The sequence below is a fragment of the Arvicanthis niloticus genome, chromosome 21, assembly GCF_011762505.2.
Source record: "Arvicanthis niloticus isolate mArvNil1 chromosome 21, mArvNil1.pat.X, whole genome shotgun sequence".
NCBI lineage: Eukaryota > Metazoa > Chordata > Mammalia > Rodentia > Muridae > Arvicanthis > Arvicanthis niloticus.
In genome coordinates this window covers 15,660,114-15,685,256 of record NC_047678.1, presented here as the reverse complement: position 1 = coordinate 15,685,256, position 25,143 = coordinate 15,660,114, and the positions used below count along the sequence as shown (strand labels likewise).

At 42.0% G+C, this 25,143-nt stretch overlaps 1 protein-coding gene across 1 annotated transcript in view; it reads right to left on the bottom strand.

Annotated features, from left to right (window-relative positions):
* The window catches only part of Slc9a9 (solute carrier family 9 member A9), a 539,257-nt gene that overhangs the window by 73,492 nt on the left and 440,622 nt on the right, over positions 1 to 25,143 (bottom strand). The window contains exon 14 of the mRNA XM_034484566.2: positions 16,690 to 16,769. Within this exon, the coding sequence (XP_034340457.1) occupies positions 16,690 to 16,769 (80 nt within the window). The remainder of the gene's footprint in view (positions 1 to 16,689; positions 16,770 to 25,143) is intronic.

Sequence of the window (25,143 nt, the reverse complement as noted above, 5' to 3'; positions counted from 1 at the left end):
GTAGGGGGTGTTGGGTAGTGCTGGTCTGCTGGAGGTTGATGATTCAACGTCTATAAGGATGGCAGAAACCGTCCTTACATGCATGTGGCTCCCAAATACAATCATTCGGAGTTAAGAACATCAACCCAACCAAGCTGTGGTTGCTCTGAAAACAAAGGGTAAGAATGTTGTTGCCTGGGCAGAAGGGTCTGGAGTGTCTGCAGGGTGGTTGTGAAATGGTGAGGCACCTGGGCAAAAGGCAATGAGAGGGAAGGGTGTGTGTTGGGGAGTCAGGGTCTCTATCAGCTAAAAGAGGGGTCTCATTTACTGGTATGGTGCCTTTAACACAGAGGAGGGAAAGCGTGTGTTCCTTTGAAAGTTGTAACTTCATTTTTTTAAAGGCCCTTAATATAAAGAATTTATTTTTGATTAAAATAAAGTAGAAAGAGAAATGGATCCAACTTTCAACAGCTTCTTTTCCCTTCCTGTTTGCAGGAGGCCCAACAGCAGACAGACAAACCAGGCAAGTCCAGGCTAATGCATGTTCTTATGTGAATAGAAACTTCTGATATGCCAGGTGGAGAAGAAGCTTGTAGGAAAAGCCTGTCTTTCCTCTGCCTTTGACTAAAGAAAAAGAGGAGCATTGTCTGCTAGAGTTGCTGTCCAGGTGAGGAGAAAGCAGAGGCAGAGAATGAATAACCAAACCAGGCTCAAGCAGGAGCCTCACCCCATTTATCTGTCATTCCAGTGAAAGGAGATCTGAGCTAACTGCTAGAGAAAAATGGGTCCGCGATGCTGCAAAATGGAAATTTTGCTCGTTCTAGAGTGTTGTTCCTTCTTACGTACTATGCGGCCTTTTGACATTACTTTTATAAAAACATGTAGATAAGATGAAATAGAGAAGTAATGGACCATTTGCTACATAGAAAGCAATAGAAAAATAGAAACAAGATAATTTAGTCAGACTTCACAGCACTTTTTAGCGGACTCTCCAATTTTCTTCTTCAAATGGTGACTAATATCAAGTCTAATCCCCTCTTCCCCGAAAGGCAAGCAACCAGTCATTTCAAATAAAGAAATGGACTTTTCTGCTTACCAACCAGACCTCAAATAAAACGAAATGATCTAACCACTCAGGGACCAACGTGTATCATAACCAGGGACCTGATACAGCTGCAGGAATCCCAGAGCGTGTTGGTGCGTGAGCTGAGCCGAGGCATCCAGTTCTCTGCAGAGAGTACCCTTGACTGTCACAGCACAGGCTTCTCTACAAGCATGGCTGCGAGTCTCAAGGGCTTCCATGGAGAAGGGGCTCTGTGCCTGGCTTAACCAGGTGGGAAGGTAGAAAGGGAACCCGTGCAGTTTTGTTTGCATCAACAAATGGAATAATTAAAAAGATAAGAAGGGAAGCTAAGGTGATACGTATTTGAAGGAAGCAGATAATGTGAAAAACGAAACCAAAAATTCCTCAAAGAGGATTCATCAGAAGAAAACACAGCCATTTTAGGCTAAATCAAAAATCAAATGGAAACTATGTGTCTTTGAAGTACAGTGTTACAAAGCGGAGGACAGGGAAGTGGCCCTTCAAAAAGAGAGTCCTGGCCCCAGAGTTTAGTCTTAGCTTTTCTGAGCCTCAGTTTATCTACCTCTAAGGATCAAGGGTTGCTCCTGGTCCATAGTACGGCAGAGAGGCTACTGAGTATTGTTGCTGTCTGTCTCCATCCACAGCCAGCCTGACTGGTGGGGAACAGCTGTCTTTCAGTCCTTTTCCCAAATGTTGGAAATGCTCCCCTGGGGGATGTGGAGTGAACAGTTTCTGATTTGTCCCTGAAAAGTTTGTTGAATGAGGCAAAGTTGGGGGAAAATATATTTGTAAGGTAACAATCAGCTCAAAGAGCCTCATAGAATAGATGATGAGGCTGGGACCGCTCAGGAGTGAGGCAAGGCTGCTTGCTCTCCTGTTTCCTTGAGAAGGAAGGTAAAGGCAGGCCATGTTGGGTGCTATGTCTGAAGTTAGGCAGCTATTTAGGGAAGTATGCTGGACTTTATGTCATCTCATTCTTTCCCAGTTATACATGATTTTGTGTCCAAATTATATCAAGTTAAGGTGTCAATTACCTTCTGGTAGCCTAAGAAGGCAGACCTGTTCAGTACATGCCATCAAACAGATCTATTACATCTTATTGAATTTGTAAGGATAAACACATGGCAAATACACCTTAAGTTCTGGAAGACAGATTTCAAACACATAATGGATAACAGGAGCCTTCTTCTGTTGCTCAAATAAAACCATGAAGAATAGTTATTCCTTTCGAAATAAGCAGCTTTAGTTTGGCTGAAAAGAGGGCGGACTTTCACAGAATGAAACACTTCCACTCTGTAGTATGGCTTCGGATGAAAAACTGTAAAATCCAGCTCTAATTTCCAAGCCTCTTGAAACCATGAAGAAGGTAATGTAAAACATGGGTTTTCAGAATGTGAGGGTTCTTACACAGACTTGCATGCAGAGTGAATGGGCTTTGGGAGGTTGCTTTCCTAGCAGAAGAAGAGGGAGGGAGCTCCCTTCAGCTGACAGACACAAGACACAAGACACAAGACACGGGTCCTTGAAGGACTGGTTCAAGATCACATGGCTAGCAAAGCCTGAGATGAAAGCCTGATCCACTGGCTCCTTATCTTGATGCTGGCGACCTCTGGAGCTGAACTGCATGGTCCTGAATATAATGAGTTTGGATCTATTTGGGAAACACCTGATTTTTCCTACAGTGGGCATTCTATTCACTTGAATAAAGGCACTTATATATATTATGCTTATAGTCACAATTTAAGATAGAAAAACATGGGCATTATTATACTAGGTGGTGAGGCAGAGGAAGCCAATGACTCCAGGACTCTGTTGCCTGCAGCCAAACACATCTCTCCCTCCCTTCCCCCTCCCTCCCTCCCTCCCTCCCTCCCTCCCTCCCTCCCTCCCTCCCTCCCTCCCTCCCTCCTTCCCTCCCTCCCTCCCTCCTTCCCTCCTCTTCCTTCTTTCCTCTCTTCCTTCCTCTCTCTCCCCAATACTCTGTCCTCAGCTCTTGAAAGACTAAAGCAAGCAGTCTCATCTCTGAGTGTTGGTCTTCCTTTCCAAACCAAGCTGAGATGAAACAAAGATATTTTGCTGGGAGTGTATGTAACTGAACTTTACTATGCCCAGAGAAAAGAGGGGGCAGTAAGAACGCTTTGCTCCTAAAGGGACAGGATCAGCCAGGCCACAGAGCGTCTATTTGGACAGAACCTAGGTAAGACTCTTCTATGGAAAAAGGAAAAGGCTGTGGGGTGGTTACCGGGAAGCAATATCAATTCATGCCCTTGAGTAATAACAGCCCCCCACCCCAAGCTCCTTGTTACACATGCTGAGTACAGTTGTGGAAGTCTCACCCAACCCCTGCAAAGTAGAGATTGTCATTGTATCAGCCTTATTTTATAGATCAGGGTCCAGAGAGTTCAAGAGGTGCCCCTCCCTCCATCACATAGCTAGTAAGCGCCAGTGGTGTGAACCAAGCCGGCTGACTCATGCTGTGTCGCCTCAGGCTAATGAGTCTGAACTTGGCTTGGTAGGAAGTGGTGCAGCAGCACCTATTCATAACATGAGTTAGCCTGAGGTGAATTTCAGTGAGGTCTACAGACAGAAGACAAGTTGATGAGACCGAATTAGCACAAAATTCTGAGATAAATGTTCTGCCTCTTCTCTGTGCCGGGTGTTAACTGTGGAGCGCTCCTTTGTAAGAGAGCTGCTGGGAGAGGAATAGCAAGCTCACTAGAGAATACCACCTGCCAGGCAAGTGGCTTGCTTATTCCCAAGAGTTGGCTCAGTGTGAGTTCATCAAACATCAGTCTCCCTGGGTGAGAGGGAGCTTCACCTCCTAGTTTCCCCCCCCCTAGTCTGTGACTGGCTGGAATCATCTAGCTGGACACCTATGGTCACCTGGACGCCTGCTTCCTACAGCCTGGCTCTTTCTCTCTGTAACTCTGATGTTCCCACAAATGCCACACCCAATCCTGAGGATTGAGAGCAAGACTTTCCTAGTTCTTGCCTCTTTCTTCCCATAGTTAAGTACCATAATTAGGTACCCCTTGACTTCTCCCAAATCAGTGCTGTTAGGTAAGTCTTTCTAAAAAGCAGCCTCTGTAATTCCTGTGTCTACGCAGCTCCTGGACAAAATCCTCCAGGGACTCAGAGCTAAGACTTTACAAATTTCACTATCCATGGCTCCTTAGACTCTCTCCTTCTACTGGCCAGCCCTCAATGTGTCAGGCTGCAACTCTCACTCCCTGCCAAGCACACATAACGCATGCCCCTCTTGTCTTCTCTCTGAAGGTGGCTTTGCCTAGAGACAGTGAGTGCACCTAGTGTTCTTTTGACTTGTTCGGGTTTTGCTTGCTCCATCTGGACAGTAAAGTCTTTCTGTAGGACAAATGTGACTGCACTCATTTAATTTAAAAACCGTGGCTTGGAGTGGGACAGGAGCCTGAGGTTTCATAACTAAGAAGTCAGAACTGCATTTTTGTTCCCACCCTCCCCATCCCGGAACCGGTCAGATTCTACCTTCCTCTCCAAGTCCAGCTTGAAGGCATCACCTCTGTACTTTTCCAAAAGCAAGGGATGAGCGCACTCTTCTGAAGTTGTATAGTAACTTTTCTAACTTGCTGACTACTTAAGACAATTGTGGGAAAACCTGGGACTCCCTGCACGAGGGCATGAGAGGGCACGACGCCAACAAGCTTCCAGGATCCTTTGAACATCACCACTTATGACCACTTCAAGGAATGGTTTTTGTTTTGTTTTCATATTTTTAAAACCCAAGCACAAACACACTCATGCCCTGAAACAAGTGACACAAATAATATTCATTTCTAATTCTGCAGTGCACTCTGATGCACTAAAAACTTCTGAGTAAGAGCCTACCAAACTGATTGCGAGACCGACTTAGGAGTCCAGAAGAGTGGTTTGAAAAATCTCAAACTAAAATCTTCCCAAAGCCCCTCAGTATTTTTAGACGTTTGCACCAGACCGGACTCACAAGAGAAACATGTTCAGCAGGAGTTTAGGTGCAGTTCCTACTGAAAACACAAACAGTTCTGACAAGGCTGGGTCAGGAAGGGGAGGTCTTGGCCAGCCAGAGGACATCAGCTCCTTGCAGGAAGGTCAGAGGTGGCTATGTCACAGGGGCCATGTGACATTTGTGGGAACCAAAGATGCAGGGAGAAAGATTTCTCAAAGGCTTTGTCTGAAGACCGAGAACAAACTTACATGCCGTCATCATCTTGGATATACTAGGAAATCAGCAGGAATTTAAAAATAATAAAAATGTAATATATTTTTTGTTGTTGTTGTTTCTATCTGCATAGAGAGCCTGCAGGCCTTCAGGCCTGTAAACCTGTCACTGAATTTAGTAGCATTTCAACTTTATGAAGCACTTGATGTTTGCAAAGCGCTTGTACAATTACCAATTACCATAATGTTCATCTTCTGAGCATTGTAGCTTACAGAGGGCCCGAGGACTTCAGATATAGAGGGAAGGGAATATTTTTTTTCCCCTCAAAACAAGAAACATTGGTCAAGTCAATTAAAGAGCGAGCTTCTGAGCTTGCACGGGTGGGGTGGAGCTGCTTACGGTGTGGGACGCTTGCTTCTGGAGATCCGTTCATCTCTTAGCATCCTGAACCTGCAGTGCAACCTCTCCTGACAGATACCAGCATGTGATACTTGGGAGGAGCCGGAATGACTCAGTGCACTTGGAACAGGAGAGAGAAAGGCACTTGTAACCCAAGCTTAGGCCAGTACATGGGATGGAGAGGACAGTGTTGGCAGTTGCTAGAGAAAAGCAGAGAGGATAGCACAAAACTGTCCCAGACCCTTCCAGTGACCACTCCTTAGCACACACTGGAAGCTCAGGCATGGGCTTGCATAGTAGCATCCTGTGTTCTGGCTGTGTTTACAAGCAACACGTCAATGAAGCCCAGCACACTGCTGGATTTCAAGGAATTTTGAGGAAATAGCTTCAAGGGGTGTCAAAGGCAATGGTTTCAGGATGTGTCTGTTTCCTCTGGGAGGAGGGTGACTCCCCTGTGCGTCTTCCCCTACTTATGAAGATAACAGCATTAGCTCTACTGTAGGCAACAGGCTGCCCTAGGGGCTGAGTGTGACTGAAATGCTGGTGACATTGTAGTTTACCTGCTAAAGAACAAAAAGCAGCTTTTTCATTGAAAGTGAATTTTGACCCACACACTTTCCGTTAGGTTAGTTAAGGCCTCTGTCAGAAATCCTGCAGTTTCTGCGCGTAGATTGCTAGCTAAATGCCAGGTCAGCAGGCAGATGGCTGCATTTTTGGCTTGGAAGCATTCTACTTGACCTTGACTGGAATACTTATTATACCACTGGATCATCTTCATTAGGGGAAATCTACGACTCCATCTGTCCATGGAAGGATACTTTTGTATTTTAACACACTTGTATTTTAGGATACATGTCGAATGTATCCTAAATACATAAATGATCCAGCATATCATTCAAAGTAGAAATGAGACTGTCTGCCCTAACGTTTACCAAGCAGGAGACTGGTGGGTGTTTGGGAAACAAGGTTTAAGATATACCCTGCCCCAGGTCCCCAAAGAAGAAAAATTAAGAAAATGCAAGTGAAACAACTATACTTTTTATGAAGGAAGACATCGAAACCAAATCCAATCCTGAAAATATTCAGTGTGTAGGTGCCTGATAAAAGACTGTCACAGGAATGAATGAAAGACACTTTGGTTCATTTTAAGTCACCAGACAACGTATAAATCAATAACAGTAAGAGAATTCTTTCCTTCTCCTCTTCCTCCCCTCCCACACTTTCTAAGACAGGGTCTCCCTGGAACTCATACGGAACTCTGGTCTTGAACTCACAGAGTTCAAGCATTGCCTCTGCCTCCCAAGCACTGGGATCAAAGGCATGCACCGCCAAACATTCTGCTGAGAATTCTCCCAGTAACTATAACTGTGGACTGCTTAAATGCATTCCTCACTGGAAATTAGCTTGTCCCCTATAGACTGATTTTCATCTCTTTCTTCTGATTCTCCCTCCCTTGCAAGCTTCCTTTTATCCATGGATAACTGCGTCTGTCACTGGTTTTCTGTCTTGTTATTCTCCGTGTTTAGAACACTCAAGCTCCCTTCTGGTTATTGAATTCCACTTTAGGAAGCCTCAACTCGTCCACGGACCCTTTCCCACATGATGGAAAGAACGGTGATTATCAGTCCATCAAGTCCTTCCCCTGTTAGGCATCAGTGCAGTTAGCTTTGTCCACACATTTATGAAGTGGTGTAACATCACTGAGGGGGTGTCATCAACATCTCCACCCAGTGAAGGAAACCTTAATTAAGGGTGGTCTCCACTGTGTGAGCTCTACAAGGGCTTCATAGACAGACAGGTGCTGTCTTCTAAAGACACCAGGCTCTGCCTCCTCCAAGTGTAATCTGTGCAGCCAGCAGCAGCCATTCATGCTGATAATGTGTCTCTGGTAGCTCATGAATTTGTTGGCAACTTGAATATGCCCTGGCTGTCACAGCTGAGGAGTGACTAAGTAACAATTAAATTTTAAACAGAAGACACCAGCCCCCACCGGGAAGAAAAAATATGAACATGAAATTCAATACCTGCGACATTGAGGCAGTATATGTATTTGGTTTTGAAAGACTTTCCATTTTTTTCTTTTGAATATTTTTAAACCAAATGACACAGTAGTAACCTAGAAATCATCAATCTGACATCGCATTGCTAACGGTAAAACAGCACAGCTTCACCTGCAAGGGGCAATTGAAAGACTTCCTTTATCATGGGAGGTACAAGAGGAATAATTATCATCAAAGCCTTGTATTGCTTCCATTGTGGAATCAAAAAATCACTGCACTTCTCTATCAAGTCCGAATTGCTATCCGTGGTGTAATTTTCAGAAAAAAAAAAAAAAAAAAAAAACTATAGGAGGATGGTTCGTAACTTAGGAAAAATTATACATGAAACAACTGTGTGTGTAGCATAGAGGAAAAAAAAAGAGAGAGAGAGAGAGCAGCTTAGCCCTCAGCCTGACTGGAGATAGAAAGGGAATTATGGCTGGCTCACAGCCTAAGTGAAGCCTTTTGCTTACAGAGACTGATGTCTTCCTTACACCATTAAAATGTTGCTGTTATAACTGAACACTGATGCTGGGATGTAAAATAATGGCAGTTGGGCAGCTCACAGACACCAAGTGATAATGAGCGTGAGATGCAGTAGATGATGCTGATCCTTAGATCTGTGTCTGTCAATAAGTAGTAAAGTTAGCAGAACTCTACCATTAATGAAGCATCACTCCAAGTGCCCCAAGTGAATTCTTCTAATGATCAAAACAAGCCAAACTATTATGTAACTAGTCCTGGGTAGGCCACAACAGCAAATCGTTGATTTAAGCCAAAAGGCAAAGAAGTCATGGTAGAGAATCAATGCCTGACCATTAAAGCAGATCTTTTCTATTTGATAAAAAGTAACAGTGGGACATCTGAGTGTGCCTTTCTTTATTCTAGAAATGCCTTCCTAAAAGGATGCTATAAACCAGAAATCTTCAAACAAAACCATATTAGAACACAGGCTCTATGGAATTTGTCCACACCATGCATCTGGAGCTTAGGATCCCACTGGTCCATAGAAGTCTCTTGATAATTATGTAATAAATCAAAGAATGAACCAGTGAGGGATGTCTAAGGCAGTGCTGTACATTGGGAAACTACTCAATAGATTGCTTTGGTGTCACAGTTTAAAGGAATTTGTGAATCAATTTTTTTATATAAAAGAAAGAGCTATGTTCTGACTTCATGGTTGTATAAATCTCAATTTTCATTTTGTTTGCTTAAAGTGAATGTGAATGAGAAAGCATTCTCATCTAATAGAGATATTATTAAAAACATATTTATGGGAAAAAGAGAAAAACATTGTAGTGGACTATAAGCTTGTATAGAACCCTAGGACCGCTGTGGAAAACTTGGTCATCATCTTTGGACCCTGATTTTCACAATCAGGGTGGGAGGCTGTGATGTTTAGATAACAGTTCAGAGGGCTAAATCTGTAGTCTGTAAGGAGAGCTTACTCCAACTATGGATTTAGGCTGTAGGGTCTTCAGAAAATAGCACTTGTTGAGTGTATTCATTATTTTGGTTCTGAGATGCTTCTGAGTGGGTTGCTTTCAGCAAGAGGCTTTTAATAACTAGCCAGCTTTCTCATGAAGTCAGACCAAATAAGGGATATCATGCATTCATCCTATGATGCGGAAGAAGGAAGCAGGGAAGACCCGAGTTATGACTTGAACATGGCAGTTCTTGTTACCCTGTTCAAAGTCCCTTGTGTTGCTTCCACCAAAAAGTCATGAGAGCCCAGAGGCCTAGGACACTGGCTTTTTCTTGCAGTTAATTTTACTTTGTTGCATTTTGATGACTAAAGTCAAGGGCTAGACACAAGCTTTTTCAACAGTGGCACCTATGGATGCCCAAGAGACTGACTTGGGGCGGGGGAGGGGAGGGCAGCTGTCTAACTGCTGCTCCATGCAAGAATACACCTTCTGGCCAGCTTCCTTGGAGAAGCAGATGCAGGGCTGTAGGCATTCTTCTATTGGAAAGGGAGATATTCCTAGAGAGCCTTGAGGAAGTGGATTACTTTTGCTTGTCTCAAGTATGTACCAATTATGGTGCTTCTTGAAGCCACTTTGGGATCATCTGATTACATTTTGCATGTGAGTATAATCTGTAGCTCTTTTAAACACATCCCCCCCCCCCCATCCCCAAGTCTCTTTCTCACTCATGATTTCAAAACGATTTGGGGCCAACACTCACTTCAACACGGTGGTGAACAGCAGAACCTCATGGGGGACAACCATGCCCACCTACCATGTTTGCCTCTGAAACCTAATGTGTCAAGTGACACATAGTGGGTACTCGTTAATATGTTACTTACAGCTTCTGCTATCTTTCTCGACCACTAATTAAAATAAAACGTAGCTCATCCTCAGATTGGTAAAGCTTTTAATGAACTACTAAAGAAATGATGACAGTAAAATTACTAAAAACAGTGCCAGACACCTGTGCAGCAATAGCATCTCACACACATGAAAGACAGCAGAGCTCAGTAGATGAACCAGGAGCCTTGGGCTCTGAGGGCACATTGAATTGACTGTGTAATTAGATTTAGGTCCATCAGCAACATTAGACGCCTCAAAAGAGCCTTTCCCTCCTTTGGGCCCAGCTTTTATAAAGCAGAGGTCCTTTCATACCTAGGATTCAACATTCGTGTGACCGTGTAGGATAGAAAGCATTCTGTCAAGTTTTGGGAGTTTTCTTTTTTTCCTTGTTTGCACCCCCTCCCCCAGCTATGATTAGTATACTGTTTCATTTAAGTTCTCTAAATATATGATCCTAAATAATGTAGGAGAACAACAAAGATACACAATATTTACCTCTCCTGGAGTGGAGTCCCAACCACTCATACTTCAGGGTTACAGGGAGTCTTTCCAGCAGGGACATAGAAGAGCCTCAGCACCCACACATCCTGCCATGGGCCTTTTATCTGGTGAGTATCTGGTGAGTGTCTTATGGATTCCATTGCTGTGTAGAGACACCATGATCGAGGCAACTCTTCTAAAGGACAACATTTAATTGGGGCTAGCATACAGTTCAGATGGTTAGTTCATCATCTTTACGGCAGGAGGCATGGTGGTACACAGGTAGACATGGAAGAAAGAGTGCCACTGGGCCTGGATTAAACATCTGAAACCTCAAAGCCCACCCTCAGAAACACACTGTGTTCACCAAGGCCATGCCAACTCCAACAAGGTCACACCCCCTAATAGCGGTACTCCCTGTGAGCCTCTGGGAGATCTCTCCCCACATGGTCTTCTGAAATTTTATTACTGGGTCAATTTGCCAACTCGTTGTTATCTCTGAGCATTCTTCGTACCACGTAAAATGCACGCAAGCACACACTTAAGTTCTTATGCTCGTCGATGTTGGCACAGGAGAAGTGCTCAAAATGATTTTATGCTGCCCTTTTTATTTTGGAAAAGGTCATTTTTTATCTCGTGTCATTCACTTTTGTAGGACTAATATATACACATGCTTAAGGAGAACGATGATAAATGACGGACTAGAAAAAGACTCGACGAAGCAGACAGCCCAGCAGGACCATTAGTCATGAAGAAGGCATGCATGATTCCCACACCAGCTGTAACACCCTGAAACTAAGCAAATAATTCTATGCAGTGTCTTAAAATATGAATAAGGATGCATCAATTTTAGCTTCTAAGCTGCTCATTATATGAGATTGTCAGAGGTTGATAGGTGGTTCTAAAATTTCGAGTTTGGTCTTAATAGAGCCAGCATGTAAATGGTGGGATAAGATGTATTTAGTCACCTACACAGAGCAGATGCAGCTTCTAAGCCAGGGCCAGACTGAACAGAGCAGTTCAGTTGAGTGGTGGACCATAAAGTGACTACATGTAGTATCTGGGTCATGAGTTTATCCTTTAAGAGGTTGGACTGCTTTCAACCATAAAAATAATCCTCCCTTGTATGAAATAGATAATCATCTTAATTTAACCAGAATCTTAGCCATGAAATTTTGAGCTCCTGTGTTATTAATGAGTTGCAAAATTCCAGTGCTTACAGTAGAAAATTAATGAGATAAACAACAAACAAACAAACAAACAAACAAACCACATTTCTTTCTCCCTATGTATGGCAGGGACTAGGGAAAAGGAAACCAACCATAGATTTCAGACCGGTTAAAATACCTGGAATCCAGGCCAGCTGTGTATGCTTGTCTGTGTCCAAATAGTGAGATAAATAGGTTAAGGGGCTATGGGTAGGTGTCTACATGGGGCAGCCTAGATAATAACCTCTTGTCCTTGTCCTGCTTGAAGGCTCAGTAAGTAACCTTCAGATAATTAATAGACATTTTGCTACTTTAATACCTGAAGTAAAGGTGCCTTGTACAGAAAATGTTGCCTTCTTTTTTTGCTGCCTGTTTGATATTCATTCATTCATTCATTCATTCATTCTTCATTTATTCATTCATTCAACAAATATTTATTGAGTGGGAGTTCTCTCCCTGCTAGGCATTCATTGTTCTATGCAAAAAAAAAAAAAAAAAAAAAAAAAAAAACAACCACAGAGCAAGAACAGACCCAAATCTCCATCTCCTGAAAGAATACATCCTTATCAGAGGAGGCAATTAAAACAAGGTACATGTTATATGGGGGGGAGGGTTCTATTGTAGAAAAATTTTAAGGTAGACAAAAACTAAGTGAATGCCATAGGCACTTGCTAATCAAGCCAGGAAGGTCCTTCGGGCAAGAGAAGTAAGAGAAGGGTAGAGGCATTTCAGTCTGAGGGGAGAGCCAGCTGGGAACATGGGGCCAGGCTGTGACTTTAGTCCTCCTCTGGCTAAGACAGGACATTCCACCCCATGGGCACATGGAATCCAGAAGTTTGATGTGTGGTTTACATTTCTGCTTCCTTTGAGCTTGGTTAGACCGAATCTATTCTCTCGGGAGATTGGAGTATTTAAAGCCCCTTGGCTTTCTACTCCTGAAAAGCTAAAGATATGATTTGTTTCTTGGTGCCAGGAACTGAAGCCATGACCTCATACCTTCTGACAACTCTATTGTGTTCTATTTCCAGTCCAAACTTTGAAGGTATGACTTGGAAACCTTGCGGCTCTTTCATGGTGGTGTTCTCTGTGTGACCAGCACAGACTTCTAACCCTGATATCAAGTGAATGTTGTCAACAGGTATTTGAGAGGCGAGTGTGCTACATGGTGGGGAATCAGGATGGCTCCTTGTCTGAAGGATAACTTCATGAACTTCTCGAGACATGGAGTAGTATATGTAGACTAAGAGAATCATTCATAGCGATCTAGGGTTTTGGAGAGGCCTAGGCTTGAATCAGGGACTCAAATGTTACCAGCTGTCATGTGATGTTAATTCTGCAAGTGATCTGGCAGTCTGGCTTTCTGTCACAAGAACCAGGATAAGAATTCCAACCAAGAGTGATTGTGAGATCCTTGAAGTGCAGTGCCTGATGGCGCCCTGGGGCTCGGTAGCATTTGTTCGCCTACCATCCCCTTATGTCTCAATTTCTTCTTTCTGCTGCATGACTCAGAATTGCTGCCCATGTTGAATTGTAATGAGATTGTCATTAATCATCAATTTTGGCACCAGAGGCTTCCAACAACACAGTTGAACAGGAGAACCCAGGTTACTGTACTGAAGCCAACCTCGAAATATAGAAGGCTAACCACAACTTCCTGTAGAGCCTGTGAAATCAGTGAATGAAGAGTCCCCTCCTTGCACTCTGCTTGGCCAGTGTTCATCTTCATTAAATATGCATTTGTGTGACACCCACCCCCTCCCCAACCACTATAATTTTGAGGAAAACTTTTATGAGAATATACATATGAATTGCTTAATGCCACGGAAAAGTAAAACAAAAACATTATGTGAGCCCCAGTGGTTTGCTTTATTGCTAATAATGATGAAATAACGAGCCATTCTCGAGTCTGAACATTGGGTATCAACTGCATGGGGGCGGGGTCTCTAATGGCTAGTTTTCTAAGAGTGTACCTCGCTAGTCAATTAAACCCTAGCTTAGACATTGCTGCCAAAAGCATTTTGTAGATAGGGTTGAATGTACAACCAGTTGATTTTAAGTAAAATAAATTATCCAGTGGGCCTCCTGTAACTAGTCACATAGCCTTGAAAGCAGAACTAAGCTTCTCTGCAGGCTTCTGCCTCAAGATTACAGCATTAGCAGCTACCCCAGCCTTCAAATTGCACACTTGTTAGTTTCTACAATTACACAAACCAGTTCCTTGAAATGGGTCTGTATGTGCCTATAAACATACATAAATTACTTCCAACAGTGGTTCCTGTTTTCTTGGAGAACTCTACCTAATTCAGGTGTGTTTGAAGCTTGTTAATTCTTTTTCTCTTATCAAAAATTCCCCCCTCCCTTTTTTTGTTTTTTTAAATGGAACTAGGGATCAAATTCAGGACTTTTCATGTTAGGTAAGTGTCTTATTGAATGACCTTCTCAGTTCTGTCAGGAATTCTCAGTAGGAAGCTGAGAAAGGATGATGGCAAGTTCAAGCCCTGCCTGAGCTATAGACTGAGTTCAAGACCAGTATGGGTAACTTAGTAAGATGTTATCTCAAAATTAAAATTATATATATATATATATATATATATATATATATATATATATATACACACAAAGGAGGAGGGGAACTTGGGATATATAGCTCAGTGGTAGAGCCCATATCTAGAATGTGAAAGATCCTGAGCTTAAACCGTCAGCACTATAAAAATAAGCAAACATTCTTTATCCTGCTTTAACTACATGATGGCATTCTAAAGAAATGAACTATTAACAGTTCCACACTTTATAGTGCATTTCTATCAGCACCCAAAAATTTCCTTCGGTCAAAGCTCGGCAACCTGACTCCAGTGAGGGACTGCTCCTACATTGGCGATGATTGGCCTGGCCTAATCTGTTAGGGTCAAATTAGGGAACATCAACAGGGTGTAGAATGACCAACAGAGTGAATGTAAATGCTAATTTCATAACTCGTCTAGAAATATACCTATATCAAGAGGTTGCAGAGTTTAAACTGGTTGGCATGCTCCTCTCCAGGTAAAATTCAGACCTTAACTAGGGCACAACCCCTTTGTTGCATATGAAAAAAAAATATATATTCGTGCCATGATGGCTGCACTGCAGTTTCCAGAAAGAATGCACAGGAGGACAAATTGCAACGCAGAGAGATATTACAGAGAGGATAAATCTGCTTTCATTTCTACTAGGCTGTCCTTAATCCTATGGAAATAAACCTTTGGTGGAAAGTGAGATTAAAAACTATGACATCATCTAAATTTAGAGCCACTGCTTGGAGCAAAAAATTTGAGTGGGCTCCAAATTTCATTTTCTTGTCTCCAAGTTAATTTTTCTACTTTCTTCCTTTCTGTTGCAAAGCTGCCTCACAGCACTTTCAGAATTCGGAGGATGAAAATACAAACCTCGTCCCAGGCTCCTGATTTCCCATTTCCTAGCTGTGTATTTCATTAGGTGTTTGCTTCAATCATTTCTTACACCTTCCTATAAATTTGGTTATCAGAGACTGAAATCAATGGCAGGAGCCAGTCCTGTTTCTGGAAGAGAAGTTCAGCAGGAATATAATCCTGCAACAACCTGCCAGGATTACAAATCCCCCTAAAGACTGGGAAGGCTCCAGGTAAGTAACTAATGAGGTCAGAGCAAGCAAGGGGTTGCACCGCCCTTTGTGGTAACCTCGACTGCCCACACAAATGCAGGACTGGCGCTAGGAAAGACATCTGGCCACAGACAGGAGAGCAGTGTGTCTAAGCAGAACTAAGCTCCAAGCCTTGCCCTCCACAGTACCATGCGATGGGAGCATCACAGGGATGTTTTCCAGTTTGCACACGAACATCCCCTTGCTTACCTCTGCATCTTCTTGCCTTTCTTCGTTCCTTCTTAATCTTCCTTTCTAATTTCCAGGCCTTCCTCCAATCTGCTTTCCTTTCATCCCTGATGTGAATTTATGATATGTCACACTGCCTCCTGCCTTTCCGTCAGAGCTTCCTCTTCTTTACCCATTTGCTAACTTCTATTAAACTTCCAAAAAAAGACCCTTTCTCTGATCTTACCTTTCCCTCTCCCATTGCTGTACCGTGGCTTTAATTGTTGCTTTGGGTTTTAATCACTCGGTTACTGACTTTTTCTTACTAAAAGGAGAGGGATTTCATCATTGCAGAAAACCAGCTGTGAAGACCCAATACATTCGGTTCACGGCAATTGTCTGTTTTCTCCTGCATGGTGCTCTTGACTGGATTAGCCATGGGCTGCTTGCTTCTACAGGGCAAGCCACTTCAGCATGATTTTTCAACCCTCAGACTCACATGGCAGCATGTCTGAGCAGCTGCATTCACAGTGATAGGTAGAATTGTAAAAAAAAAAAAAAAAAAAAAAAAAAAAAAAAAAAAAAAAAAAAAAAAAAAAAAAAAAAAAAAAAAAATTGCTTTTCAGAGGAGAGAATTTACCTCAGTGTTCCTGAGGGGAAATTAAAGAGTGGTGCTATTTTGTACTATGTCGAAGCCGACTCCCAGTCCTCAGCTCATTCATTTTTAGCCCTAGCCATCATTTTACATAGGAAACAAAGGTATACAGTGGGCTCCTGGGAGACAGGTGTAGCTGGGTCCTGTCCAAGCCCATCAGACCAGCCAGAGACTGCAAAGACCACTGGAACTGTTCAGTGAAGCAGGCGATCTCTAGCCAAGTAAGATTTTCGATGTAACAACAAAATAGGTAAGTTCTTCAGCACCATATGATTTTGTTATCTGACATTAGAAAATAGCGGATCACCACAAAAACCATCACGCACCATTGACACAGGGAGTTCACTTTGCTGTTTCAACCATTTCAGCCATGGTCCGCATGGTTCTAGATTTTGAAATCACTCCTTGGTGTAAGTTTGCCTGTGGATTTACTTTACCTTTGTGTGCTCCTCAGGATGCAGGCCTCACTCCTCCATGAGGGGTGCAGAGAGCCTGCCCCCCAGGAGGAGCTGCCAGGCTTTCATTACAAAGGATACTTGTGGTCAAATCCATACCACATCCTGAAGAGCTGTGCGCTCTCTGTCTTCGTCATGTTTTTATCCAACTTATTTGCTTCCTGGAAAGAGACCATAGAAAATGGTACATCTTAAATATGTGTCAAACCAAATCCAATTTAACTGCATCATTAAAGAAACATTAAAAAAAAAAAGTATAGGCATGTTCATCTTAATGGGGAAAGAGTTTTCAAATTATCTCAGAGATCCTTCTGTGTAGATGAGAGTGGTTGGCACAATTCAGTATTTGCTTTCTTAATCATCTCAATTTTATTAAATAGCTAAGAGATGTCACTTTTGGCCATGAGTGACAAAGCTGCTTCTGTTGCAAGGCTGTTGTGGGAACACGGCAGTCCACTTAAGTCAAATCTGGGTGTCATTTATTTATGGATTGCTGAGAAATTACTAAACAACAGCCTTATAATTATTGGTGTATGCTCATTTTCTTTTTGATAGGTCACTCTGAAAGGCTGTGATTGGTTTTTTGATACCTTTCTGTTAGGATCAGAAACAGTTCAAAGAGACCTTCCTGATGGGAAGCCATTTAAAAACTACAGATGTGATCGTTCTCTCTCCCTACTCCCCCAAGCACCGTAAAGGAAGGGAGAAGGAAACAAGTCAAAAGAGAAACACAGTGTATTTGATGGCACGAAGTAGAGAGACAGAAGAAAGAGGGCAAATGGAAAGGCTTTGTGCTAAAGATACTTGCACTGCGGTAAGATGGATCTTTGGAAGCATCTGATATCTTCGTATTTCATTTTGCATATTAAAGAACGTTAATTCTACTCAATTTCAATTGTGATGGTCACGTATACTGGACTTAGTGTGAATTTTCTTCTTTGTCTGGGCCCAGAATTTCAACTTTAAACTATTCTATGGCTTGGCTGATCTGGAATACAGTGAGCATTGTTCTGATGGATGACAGTGTATGGGAGACCATGGAAACCCCACCCACTATACCAAAGTCAGCCCCTCCCCCAAGCCCAGGATGGTTTGATTTTTTTTTTCTTCTGGATTTAACTTATTTGTTGCTCTTTCCCAGCCAGCTCCATTACTGATAACAATGAATAGCTACATTTTGCTCTGTGAAATCTCTACCAGTAAAGGCTACAGCTCCAAGAAATGGGACTACAGAGATGGCAGGTGTGTCCCTTTGTCACTTAGCAGTTATACTTTGTGGCAGAGACTCACACAAAACCCAAACCCAAACTCAACATCTTTCTGTGTTGAGGTCTCTAGTTTCAAAATTTAAAGCTTCCTATGTGACACTTGATACTTGAGATGCCACTGTTCCTGTGATCCTGATGGCGATTCCATGGCAAACAATGAATACAGGTGCCTCAAAGCCTTAACATGTCAACCTTTTTCTTCTCTCTCTCTCTCTCTGTCTCTCTGTCTCTCTCTCTCTCTCTCTCTCTCTCTCTCTCTCTCTCTCTCTCTCTCTCTCTCTCTCTCTGACAGTATCTCATTATGTAGCACTGGCTCTCCTGGACCTTGCTGTGTAGATCAGACCAGGCTGGCCCAAACTCAGTGAGCTCCACCTGCCTCTGCTTCCTGAGTGCTGGGGTTAAAGACCTGTGCTACCACCTTCTAACCTTTTATAATGACCATTGAGATAAATGATCAAGATAAACGTTTTCACACTCGCTCAGAGTAGACCTCATTTTCCCTTCCTAATTCTTCCATGAGTCCCTGTTGTCTTTTATGGGCATTATGGGGTCTCTGCTCTGTGAATGATTAAGTGCCGTCCCTTGGTCTCAGGAGTTAGAATTTTTTCCCATTCCTCTCTAAAAGAAACGTAGTCATCTGGCTCAGTCTCTCTGTGCTCGTCTATGTCTCTCTGTTCACCTAAACATCAGCATCAGAGCAATCGCTTCATACAGCAGTTTTTGCATCACGAGGCAACCCAGGCAAGCTGTTTATGGGTCTCCACTGCCCACATCACCACAGGGCTAAGGTTCCAGAGAAAAACTTCTCATCATGAGCTGAAGTAGTTTCAAAAAGCTCTGCACCAAATGTGGAAGCTTTCTGTCTCCTTTTCTCTGTTTCCTTATAGCGAGAACTTTGGGGGTTTTACCCATCAACAGTAGCACCTACTAATTACAAAACAGTCACTAAGTAAAATGTTGAAACTGCACCTCCCCACACTGCCTCTTTTTAAAGAAAAGTTGCGGAGGTAAGCTGGATGGTGTTTGGAGGCTCAGCTGCCAGCCTTCAATAGCCCAGCTGAGTGACTTTGCAATAATGACAGTTCCTAGCTATTGAATGCTCGTTAACTTCCAGGCAGCATGCTAGTCACATTATCCAGCCATTAGTTTTTCCAATCATTATTTTTCAGTTTCCACCATAATCCATCTAGGTTGGTTGAGTTGTGGCTATTTTGCACTTAAGGACCTAGAGACCCCTAGAGAAGGAAAGCTGTGAACACAAAGTCGCCCAGATAGCAAGAAACAGCAGGGATTTGAGTCTGGGACTGAATTGCTAGACTCTAGAGATGGAGTCTCCTCCAAGTGTCTCATATTAAACTGTGGAAAGCACAGCCAGTCTCTAATAGACAACATCATTTCATAGCTCTTTTTTTCCCTCTCTCCCTCTGTCTCTTTTTCTTCCTTCCTCAGAGTCTCTCATAGGCTGACCTGAAGCTTGACATCCTCAAGTTTCCTTAAGAACGAGGACTTTGGGGGTTTTACCCAACAACAGGCACGGCTGATTTTGATAGTGAAGTAGCACCTACTAATTACAAAACAGTCACTAAGTAAAGTGTTGAAACTGCACCCACCCTGCCCCATTCCTCTTTTTAAAGAAAGGTTGAGGCTTCTGTCTCAGCCTCCCAAAAGCTGGGAGTATAGCAGCATGAGTTACAGTTTTTTAGCTGCAAAATTAATTGAGCAAATCAGACTGGACTCTAAGGAAGTAAAGCCATTTGGAATGACTATATTTGTATTATTGACCACTATAATAGCAGTAGATGCTTCTAGAACATACGCCTTTCATTATCAGATGGCATCATAGGTGACTTTTGTACCTTGTAGATCATGAATGTATGCTTTGTCATTGCCTCTGTTTTAAGGACAAGGAACCCAAGGTGAGTGTGAAGCACGGAAATTACTTTTTTTTTCTTTTTCTTTTTTTTTATTGGATATTTTATTTACACTTCTGATGCCATCCCTTTCTCCATTCCCCCCCTTAGAAAACCCCTACCCCTTGCCCCCTTTTCCCTTTTGCACTTATACATTTTTTAAAAATGTTAATCAAAGGCTTTATAAGTTTGGTATTGCTAAATCAGAGGTGTAACCCACTACCCAACCTAGATATATCAACTATCTTTGACTGGTGGAGATACATGGACATCTGCCTCCCTGTCTCCCTCCTCTTTCTCTCTCTCATCACCTAGCTTCTCCTCTCCTTCTCCTCCTCCTAGCATGGAAATTTCTAAACACTCTTTAAGTTCCCCAGCAACAGGAATTCCTTCATCCAGCTAGAGCTCTGGCACATAAACAGGAAGTCAATGAGGGCAAAAGGGGTCTCTGAGCAGGAAAGCAAGGTCAGGGTGCTGGGATGCTCACAGACACAGAGATGGAATAACTCCACACAACTTATACTCCCGAAATCTTCTCAAGGGCTTTCTATGATGTTAGAAACTCTCTCTTGTCTTTCTCCTTTCCCCTCTTTTTCATTTTGCTTCATAAGGCTACAATATTGGAACTTAGAAGCACTAAGAGGACACTTATTTTTGTAAAAATGTCTATGGGTGGTTTTTTTTTTTTTTTGTCATCTGATAGGTGCAATATATACTTAAAAACAACCTTTATTTTAGTTGACTGACTGGAGATGTTATTCGTCTCACTATGTTGTAAAGAAGTTGAGTTCTAATTCTAATAAAATAGGGGTAGAATATGTTTTCCCAGGTGGGAAAAATTCCACTGATGATCAAGAAATGACTGTTTCGCTGATCCTAGTTAAATTTTCAATACGTATCTTAAACATCTGTTGGCCCAGTTCTGGATCCATTCATTTATTTCTCTGGAGTTATTGATGACTTAATAACTTGGTTATGAAAGGCCATTAATAAATGAATAGAAATAAATGAGTTAGTCCAGTGCATGTTAGGCTTGTGCAGTGGGGGCTAAAGATAAACGTGCCAAGGGAAGGCCAGCCTTTGCAGTCACACTGCTGCAGTGAGGGAGCTATCTGATAAGGCAGCATGGAGAACAGGTTCCTGGAAGGGTCTCAATGTGCAGAGCACCAGGAGAGGCCATCAATCTATCTGCATGATTCTGAAATAGGGACTGATGCATGTTCCAAGGACAACTACCTTTCCATGGTATTTTTGTTTATCACCGCAAGAGTTATTATACTCTGTTAAGTTTCCTTATTCCAGAGAAGTGATAGGCATTTTAGAACAAGCATAGGATACAACATATCTTCACCTTTCTTATTCCCAGATGAATTCTTAAATGTTCCCAAGACCAAGATTTGGACTTTCTTCCATTGAATAACAATGATACACTCATGAACTTAGAGCCTCAGGTTTCCCAGCTCTGCATGGGAACTGGAAATTTAAGAGTGTTGAATTGTACCTTTTATTTGCCTTGCTACATCTAAGAAGCAGAATGATGGATGTATATGGGATTTCTGGCTCCTTTATTATCTTCTATTTCTGGGAACATTTAAAAATGGCTAGGCAATCTGATCTTTCTTCCTCCTCTCCCCTTCAAACAAGAGACTAGAGTAAAGATTGGGAAATGACTGCGCACAACAGGAAGTGGCCAGTTTTCTTTTTACTGAGCCCTGCAAATGTGGCATAACCAGGAGAGGAACAGTTACTTCTAGATTTTGGGTTCATTTAGACTGATGAGGGAAAAACCAAAGGCTCTGGCCAGAAATCTACAAAACCCAGACATGAAAGCAAGAAGCAAATGAAATGATTATTATAAGGATTCTGAAATTATTTCAACAATGCTATGAGGACCCTTCTGGGTTCCCAAATTGCTTTTCAGGTGGTTTCATGTAAATGAAATTGGCTTTTGGCTTATGATCTCCCTCCAGGATGGAGAGTTTTATGTGGTAATCTCAAATTTATGCTTTGATTTACTAATTATTAGGGAGAGAACCACATTTTTTTTTTTTTTTTTTTTTTTTTTTTTTTTTTTTTTTTTTGCTCTAAAGAGAAAGATTCCAGGATTCCAAAGGGAGAAAGAACATCACATAACTGAAGCGTAAAGAGAAAGCTTTCGAAGTTACCTTTTAAAAGGTCAACCATCAACTCTCAGTCCCTACATAGAAACACTTTATGCAAATGCTCTCACCCTCCCAGAATCAAAATAAATTCATAAATTTTCTGAAGAAAGGAGTTATGAAATGTATGTATTAAGGCAGCTAACTATCAAAAGATGGGCAAAACTCTGAGATGCCTCCCAGGTATCTCCAGATACCTATAGCTAGCCTGTACTACTGCACTGTAGATGGGCCAGCTCCAGGGTAAGCTGAGAAGGAATGGGCCTGGTCCATATGACCTTGGCTGGTAACAGATGGTCACTCATACAAGGAAGGTAATTGTTTGGCTCAAGAAAATGCAATATTGGTTTTTTAAATTGATTATCTACAAATTCTTTGATTCTACTTTCCTTAGAGACTGAAACCTAATTCCTCTCAAGCACTGTCTGTAGGGTGTGCTTAAAAACTCATATCTAATGAATAAAATGTAGTATACAAGTAACGTGACGGTATGTCACACTCTAAATTAATCAGAAGGCACCAGGACTTTCTCTTTGCTGTCTTTCTTGTACTGCCTGCTCTAAAAAGCTGGCTTCCAAGTGATGGCTTCCAAGTGATGGCTCTGTAGCAGGTCTATGGAGTGCTCTATGAGTTACCATGAAGTCTTCAATAGATAACAAGGAACCAACATAGATATGGATTCTCTGGATCTAGGCATGTCTTCCAGAGACAGTCATTTCAGCTGATATCATGTCTAGAACCTCATGGACTCTAGAACTGAGTGGAAACACTCAGTTAAGTTGCTTTCATACTCTTGATCCATAAAACCTTTCAGCTAATAAATATGTAGTATTTTCAACCATTATGGAACCATGGATAATGAATACTAACTAAAGCATCCTCTATTGTGAACTCTAGATATAAAAGATACTCATGGAAGTTGAAAAATTTAATAAATGATGATGCCTGCAGCAGTATAGTTCCTTTGCAAAGGAACTATATCTTTTCCAAATAAGTTACCAAATAACTTATTTGTAAGCTAGAAGGTTTATTTTCCCTCTTAACACAACATCAAAAACTAACCATGGGTTCAAAATAACCATGTTACAAACTGAAGACTAAAGATAAAGACAAAAAATGAAAAAAAAAAGATGGATGAACTTAAAGATGGGCAAATGTTCACAGAATGTCATTGTTCTTGCTTCATAGCACTCTTACCTGTTATCTGACTTTTAGAATGGTTTAGTTGGCATGATAACCCTTTTCTATAATGGCATCCACATGCACTCACATGCCATAATGGAAAAATACATCTTATAAAAGATGTATTTTCAGTTCAAGCTTCCCTCAAATATTAACCCCCAGAAATATAACCACCACGCTAAAGCCAAGAGTCTCACATTAGGACTTGAGGCTCCTTTATATAGCATTCTGCATGAGTCTGAAAACAAAGTGAAAGAAACAATATTCTTTTGCCTTATGTGTGGTGGTTTGTATATACTTATCCCAGGGAGTGGCACTATTAGGAGGTGTGGCTTTGTTGGAGGAAGTGTGCCACTGTGGGTATGGGTTATAACACCCTCATCCTAGCTGCCTGGAAGCCAGTCTTCTCCTAGTGACCTTCAGATGAAGATGTAGAACTCTCAGCACCACCTTCACTATGTCTGCCTGGATGCTGCCATGCTCCTAACTTGATGATAATGGCCTGTACCTCTGAACTTGTAAGCCAGCCCCAATTAAGTGTTGTCCTTAGTAGAGTTGCCTTGGTCATGGTGTCTGTTCACAGCAGTAAAACCCTAATTGAGACACTATGCAAAATCACTTTTGGAATATGTAATGTTGTGCCAGCCATGTGGGATACCTAGTATCACAGATGTAATGGGACTCATTGATTGTGTAATCAGCAGCAGATAATGACAGGGTAAGCTACAGAGAAAGTAGGGACAATAATGAGACACCCAACTGGCCATTGATAGAAACAAACTTTGAAATAACTCAGGTCTTAGAATTAATATGCAAAGGCTTTAACACAGCTATAAAAAAGGTTCTTGGGTAAATGGATGGAACTAGAAAATATCATCCTGAGTGAGGTAACCCAATCACAAAAGAACACACATGGTATTCACTCACTGATAAGTGGATATTAGCCTGGAAGCTTGAAATAGCCAAGATTCAACTCACAGACCACATGAAGCTCATGATGAAGGAAGACCAAGTGTGGTTACTTTGGTCCTTCTTAGAAGGAGTAACAAAATACTCAAGGGAGCAAATACGGAGACAAAGTGTGGGACAGAAACTGAAGGAGGGACCATCTGGAGACCATTCCACCTGGGTATCCATCCCATGTGCAGTCACCAAAGATAGACACTGATATGAATGTCAGGAAGTACATGTTGACAGGAGCCTGATGTAGCTGTCTCCTTAGAGGTCTACAAGAGTCTGACATATTCAGAGGCAGATGCTCACAGCTAACCATTGAACTGATCAAGGGGTTCCCAATGGAGAAGTTAGAGAGAAGACTGAAGGAGCTGAAAAGGTCTGTGGCCCCATGAGGAGAGCAACAATACCAACCAACCAGAGCTTCCCAGGGTCTAAACCACCAGCCTGGGAGCACATAGGGAAGGACCCATGACTCCAGCTGTATATGTAGGGGAGGGTGGCCTTGTTGGGCATAGGTGGGAGAGGTGATCCTTGGTCCCATGAAGGCTGGAAGCTCAGTGTGGGGGAATTGGAGGGTGGGGAGGTTGGAGTGGGGGTGTAGGTGGTGGCACATCCTCATAGAAGCATGAAGAGGGGGGGATGGGATGGGGGTTCCTGGGCAGGGGGGAGGGAGAAATGGGGTAAGGGGATAACATCTGAAATGTAAATAAAATATCCAATAAAAAAAGAAAAAAGAAAGAAAGAAATATGTAAAAGCTTTAAGACAGCAATTAAAAAAAAAGATTCCGGATAATTTAAATAAATTGAGGTAATAAATATAAAATGAAGACCTCAGAAGAAAAATGTGATCTAAAGAAAAAGAAAGAAAGAAAGAAAGAAGATTCCAGGAAAAAAAGATGTATAATACCTAGAAAGAAAACTCTACTATATTGGTTTAAGGGCTGTCTGGATGCTTCGGAGGAAACTGTGAACTTGAAAAGAGATATAGATTAAAACACCTAACTAATAGAACATAGTAAGCTAAGATTTGAATAATAGGAAAGTACCTATATGACATAA